Source organism: Clinocottus analis, unplaced genomic scaffold, assembly GCF_023055335.1.
Source record: "Clinocottus analis isolate CAN_PGR_092001 unplaced genomic scaffold, fCliAna1.0.p SCAF_51, whole genome shotgun sequence".
Taxonomy (NCBI): domain Eukaryota; kingdom Metazoa; phylum Chordata; class Actinopteri; order Perciformes; family Cottidae; genus Clinocottus; species Clinocottus analis.
In genome coordinates, this window is record NW_027176209.1 from 491,123 (window position 1) to 497,494 (window position 6,372).

The 6,372-nt window shown below is 47.7% G+C and overlaps 1 protein-coding gene across 1 annotated transcript; it reads right to left on the bottom strand.

Moving 5' to 3' along the window:
• Positions 1–349: 349 nt before the first annotated feature.
• cers3a (ceramide synthase 3a) lies at positions 350–6,372 on the bottom strand. The gene is made up of 10 exons (XM_068601561.1): positions 6,200–6,372; positions 5,292–5,409; positions 4,893–5,011; positions 4,714–4,771; positions 4,547–4,597; positions 4,233–4,325; positions 3,767–3,895; positions 1,873–1,979; positions 1,082–1,235; positions 350–965 (listed from the first exon to the last, which is right to left on the bottom strand). The coding sequence occupies exons 1-10, from the start codon at positions 6,370–6,372 to the stop codon at positions 690–692; spliced, it is 1,278 nt and encodes a 425-aa protein (XP_068457662.1). The 3' UTR covers positions 350–689.

A 6,372-nucleotide genomic window follows, 5' to 3' on the forward strand; every position in this document is an offset into this window, starting at 1 on the left:
GCGCTCGTGGAGCCTTTCTCTGCTGAGAACAGATGGACAAAGTCCTGGAGGAAGGAATGTGAAGCTGCAACTCCTGCGTGACGTAACGTCACGTCTCCAACGCTTTGCAGACAGGATGTCCCAAACCTGGTTTTCTTTCTTCTGATCATGCTGAGCATGATGCAGTGAACACAAACCAAAACACAAGTGACCCCATGAGCACTCATTCTCAGTTTAATCACAACAATCATTATTCAGACAACAATTTTAATACATATGTTTTTACATTTTCATTTCCTTAGCACAATAATTACAGTTCTTTAAAGACTAGTTGCTACATCATTGTGACACTTCAGACAGATCTCACACCACTCAAACATAAAGAATAATGGACATAACCGTATTGCTTCTTGATACTCTCTTCCACTCTAATGAATTATTTTTTAAAACATGTTTTCATGAAATACTTTCTGGTGGCTCGATGCATCCGTTAGCACACTCCGTGTTGCATCTTCTCCAGAAGAGAACCAGTGTTCTGGGCTTGTTCCTCCAGTGATGTGGAGAGAAACATCTCACAGCACTTCATGTCCTTCTGCATCAGCCCTTTAATGACTTACAGTACACTGATAACCATATGAGTATAAATCTGTTATGTTCATCACAGGGTCGTTCAACAAGCCAACACAACAGAACACATTTTATTCATGTTCTCAAGAACTAACACAAAGATCTGACGCCCCGTCAGCCGGCCGACATGCTTTGGTTGCTGTTTCCCTCATCGCTGCTCTCTGCTGAGTCACTACAGTCTCTGAGCGACAGATGTTCTCTGGTGGAGACGAACACCTGAAGCCGCCGTTCCTTTCCTCCGCCTCCTTCTCACCAGCCGATCCATCGCTAAGCGTCTGCTGGTCCTCGTGTTCGTCCTCCGTCAGGCTGCTCTCCTCGTCCTCCTCCTCCTCATTGTCGCTTCTTTCATCTCTGGTCATCTGTGTCATGCAGTGTGAAGAAAGAGAGCGACATGACGTCGATGGTTGTAAAAAGACAAGTGGAATCTTGTATTTACCACTTTGTGCACAACGATGATTTCTTAATAGCGACTTACGGTGCCAAACATGAACTTCCTGATCATGCAAAGGATGAGAAAGGCCCAGAAGATGTGCAGACAGAGCAGAACCACCAGCATCACATTGAAGAAGTAGTAGCCAAAGAAGGCCGGGTAGTGTTGCAGCGGGTAGACCCAGGTGCTGTGGATGAGCCTGCAACACAACACCTGGATGCATGACTGCGGTCAGACACATGTGCATGTTATGAAATGCTGGAGGACGTCTATGTGAGCAGAGGATCATCTCATGGATATCAAGTTAAACCTACAGCCTGACGCCAACCACACATATACTACTTATTATGTTACTATGCATCTATTTACATTTAGCTAGGAATGCACAAGAGCTCTTCTTCCAGAGAGTTGTTCTGATCGTCCTGATCGTCCTGATTGATCCGTAAAGGCTCATCCGACACTCAAGATGCTCTTCTGTGTGTGAAACCTTCAAGTGGACTTTATGAACTCTCAGCCAGGATAAGGGTGATGTATTTGTAAATCCTGCCAGTGACGAGGTAATAATGATGTTTGTTCTATCTCTATTGATTCTTAATTCTTTGTACTGCAACACGTTTCCTCTGAATATAAAACATTATATTTTATGAACTGATGTGCAAAACACTGAAACAAGGTGTCTTCAAAATGCTTTTCTGAATTTCAAAGAAGAAGAAAACATGCCATATGTATGTCATAATGTATGGGAAGAAGCTAAACACACACTAACTAACACACACACACACACACACACACACACACACACACACACACACACACACACACACAGGTCAGCTCACCAGAATGGGAAGATGACCAGTCTTGTCACCATGAACACCAAAGCAAACAGGACAAAGAGACTTTTGCAGGTTCTCTCACATTTGGCGTAGTTGAATAATTTTGCAGACTGAAAGATAAATGAGTAAATTAAACATAAACATGTTAATTAAACATATTCACAAAGAACATTAATTTACAGTCCAGGTTCTGCTGCGTCATCACTACACAGGTGATCGTTGCTTTCCAACTGGACCACAATGCAAATGTCCAGTACCGATGCAGGAAGTAGTGTCATTGATGTGGGGAGAGGTGGGTAGGGCATTTAGTATGGTGAGCTACATTTAGCATGGTGAGCTACATTTAGCATGGTGAGCTACATTTAGCATGGTGAGCTACATTTAGCATGGTGAGCTACATTTAGCATGGTGAGCTACATTGGGCTGCATCAGATAACTTCAGACTTTCGTCACTTGATTCCTTCTACGAGGAACTAAAGTGAATCCGCTGCCGGTACGAGCAGAACAACGCAGCGTTGTCACTGTCTGTTACTCTCTATCCTGACCCTGTCTGTTACCCTCCATCCTGACTCTGCCTGTTACTCTCCACCCTGACTCTGTCTGTTACTCTCCACCCTGACCCTGTCTGTTACCCTCCACCCTGACCCTGTCTGTTACCCTCCATCCTGACCCCGTCTGTTACCCTCGATCCTGACCCTGTCTGTTACTCTCCATCCTGACCCCGTCTGTTACCCTCGATCCTGACCCTGTCTGTTGGTCTGTTACCATCCATCCTGACCCTGTCTGTTACCCTCCATCCTGACCCTGTCTGTTACCCTCCATCCTGACTCTGCCTGTTACTCTCCACCCTGACTCTGTCTGTTACTCTCCACCCTGACCCTGTCTGTTACCCTCCATCCTGACCCTGTCTGTTACCCTCCATCCTGACCCCGTCTGTTACCCTCGATCCTGACCCTGTCTGTTACTCTCCATCCTGACCCCGTCTGTTACCCTCGATCCTGACCCTGTCTGTTGGTCTGTTACCATCCATCCTGACCCTGTCTGTTACCATCCATCCTGACCCTGTCTGTTACTCTCCATCCTGACCCCGTCTGTTACCCTCGATCCTGACCCTGTCTGTTGGTCTGTTACCATCCATCCTGGCCCTGTCTGTTACTCTCCATCCTGACCATGTCTGTTACTCTCCATCCTGACCCTGTCTGTTACTCTCCATCCTGACTCTGTCTGTTGCCCTCCATCCTGACCCTGTCTGTTAATCTCCATCCTGACCCTGTCTGTTAATCTCCATCCTGACCCTGTCTGTTACTCTCCATCCTGACCCTGTCTGTTACCCTCGATCCTGACCCTGACTGTTGGTCTGTTACCCTCCATCCTGACACTGTCTGTTACCATCCATCCTGACCCTGTCTGTTACCCTCGATCCTGACCCTGACTGTTGGTCTGTTACCATCCATCCTGGCCCTGTCTGTTACTCTCCATCCTGACCATGTCTGTTACTCTCCATCCTGACCCTGTCTGTTACCCTCGACCCTGACCCTGACTGTTGGTCTGTTACCATCCATCCTGACCCTGTCTGTTACCATCCATCCTGACCCTGTCTGTTGCCCTCGATCCTGACCCTGACTGTTGGTCTGTTACCATCCATCCTGGCCCTGTCTGTTACTCTCCATCCTGACCCTGTCTGTTACTCTCCATCCTGACCCTGTCTGTTACCCTCGATCCTGACCCTGACTGTTGGTCTGTTACCATCCATCCTGGCCCTGTCTGTTACTCTCCATCCTGACCCTGTCTGTTACTCTCCATCCTGACCCTGTCTGTTGCCATCCATCCTGACCCTGTCTGTTGGTCTGTTACTCTCCATCCTGGCTCTGTCTGTTAGCTTGTGTCTGTGACTGACCTCCAGCAAGACGTCGGAGGCGTCGTGGACGATCATCACCAGCGTTCCTATCCGGATGTAGTTGACACACCAGGAGAAGGACAAGAGGACCAGCGTGGCCACGTGGTGGACGATCTGCTCCTGGAAGTCCTACAAGAAGAAACATCAACAGAGAGTTCAGGACCAGAAGACGCTCGGTCTGTGAAGCATTTCTGCTTCTCAAGGCAGCTTCATCACTGAGGAAGAGCCTTCAGTTTAAGATCCTCAAACAGTTCTTAAGGATCAGGCATCTTCAGGAAATGCATATATATGTATTTCATGTCAGACTCATGGGTCCATATAGCGAGACACACAAATACAACAACAATAAATAAAACAGCAGGAGGACACAGCTAAAAACACACACTTGTCCTAATGCTCCAGAAACCAGACAAAGTCCACACAGGACTAAAAGTCCAGGTCTCTCTCCACCAGACGAAGGGCTCACCTTCCTCTTGACGTCAGAGGCGACGCTCAGCAGGAGAGACCCGTAGAAGCTCATCTCCAGGATGTAGTACCAGTACTGAGACTCCAGCATGGACTGTAGACACACAGGACGACACGAACGCTGAAGCACAGCTCAGCTGGTGTTCAGGTGATGACATCATGTCATTACATCACAGTGTGTTACGCCACAGGACTCGTAATGATGAGCCTTTTACGTTCAACAGTGAAGATTCACTCTCTCCACTCAGGAGAAGCAACAGAGCCTTCATGGGGGTTATTGCGCAATACGAGGAAGAAAAAGGCGACTCTGCACACCTGCTTTGGAAAACCCGTCCAGATTTCCCGAGTGTCATAAAACCATTTTTTCTGCAAAAACATGGAGGGAAAAGTTACATTTGTGCATGTTATTTGGACTGTAAAGAGCTGAGAGGTAACGATGGACGGCACGAGGCTGCTTGTGATCCAGCAGGTGAGCTACTCACGTCGTGCAGCGCTACGAGTCCTCCCAGGAACGCCGACAGGTAGAAGACAAACCTCCAGCTGCAGGACGCGGAGAAGAGACGCGGAGAGATTTTGAATGCATATTATTATTATTATTATTATTATTATTATTATTATTATTATTATTATCATCGTATCATCAAATACACAAAGTAGGGACCTGGCCTCTCTGAACTTCTTCAGTTTTCCAGGAAGGTCCTGGCGGCGTCTTCTTCTGAACCAGCGGGACACTTGTCTCACGGACAAACTGCTCTTCTTCGACAGCCCCTCCACGTCTCCCTGAAACGGAGTTCACACACTCAAAGCAACAGGAGGAGGTTTGGCTGGTTGAGGAGCTCCTCTCCCACCAGAAGGACATTGAGAGACAATAAGGGAACATTAAGGTGCTCAGAGCAACCCTGCTGACGGTGCGAGGTCCTGGTTTCATGTTTCTGGACTGTTGCATCTGATCAGCGTCGTTTTCTAAACGCTGCACACATTGGTTAAGATATTGTCTGATTTGCATGTCGTTTTTTACTTTGCAACACGTGGAGCTCTCAGTTGAGTGTGAACAGTTTACCTGAGCGGGGTTTCTGCTCTGCGTGGTGTAGTAGCGCTGCAGGACGGGGTTGTCCTCTGCTGGCAGACGGACTCTCTGCTGGATCCCAGCGCAGACGGCGAGTGGTGTCGCTATCCATCTACATGCAACACACACAGGTCAGCATGTGGTTTACAGATGCATTTAAGACCACCATGGTTATTTATGACTCCATCTCCTCAGAGGATGCAGCTCTATCTCCTGCACCCGTTCTACCCACGCCGTCTATATTAAACCATCAGCTAACACAACCCAGGCTTCTCAGGCAATCTACCAATGTAAAAGCCAACTGCCTCCTGAGTTTTACACCAGCAAACTGAACTGTTGTTCATTCTGGTCACATGACATCTGTTGTTCTGTCTATGCTGGAGAGGATCCTCCTCTGTTGCTCTATGAAGCTTCTTCCTGTTTCCTGTTAAAGGGTTTTACTGTCTTTATCTGGGGAGTTGTTCCTGATGTGAGGTTCTGGACAGGATGTCATGAGTTCAGACTGTAAAGCCCTCGGAGGATAACTATTTGTGATTTTGAGCTAAACAAAATAAACTGCATTGAATATGCTGATGACACAGAGTTGTACATTCCCCTTTCCTCTGATGATTCAGTCCTGTCGGCGATCTCGTAACTGAACACCTTAACCCTCACAAGCAAAGGAGTGTGTTGCCAAAACAATTTGAGCTGCGATGGCACCGTTCCCTAGAACATGAACTCTGGCGTGTTGACTCCAGGAACAACACTGGAGCTCTATGGAGGAAGAAGATGCGTCTGTCTCAGGCTGTAAAACACTCCTTGCATTGACTGTCGCTTTGGCTTCCTTGTAACACGCCGTGTCGTCCTCTGACAGATGTGTGTCGTACAGTACGGAACAACTCAGCTCAGAGTGTGGATCCTACCTTTCAAACAGGTATCTGATCAGGAGGAAGGCGAAGGTGAAGGGGACCACCACGTAGAGATGTGAAGCTTTGGCATAGACCCGGTCCTCCCTGTCCTCCAGGTCCGCCCAGGTTAGGTTCACAGGCAGCCAGATTCTGTCCCACCAGAACCACTCGTACAGGGTGTCCAGCAT

Coding starts and splice junctions, on each gene's coding strand:
- cers3a (XM_068601561.1), bottom strand. CDS start 6,372: ATGCTGGACACCCTGTACGAGTGGTTCTGGTGGGACAGAATCTGGCTG. Junction 5,410..6,199: donor ATCAGATACCTGTTTGAAAG/GTAGGATCCACA, acceptor TGTTGCATGTAG/ATGGATAGCGACACCACTCG. Junction 4,326..4,546: donor GGACGGGTTTTCCAAAGCAG/GTGTGCAGAGTC, acceptor GTGTGTCTACAG/TCCATGCTGGAGTCTCAGTA.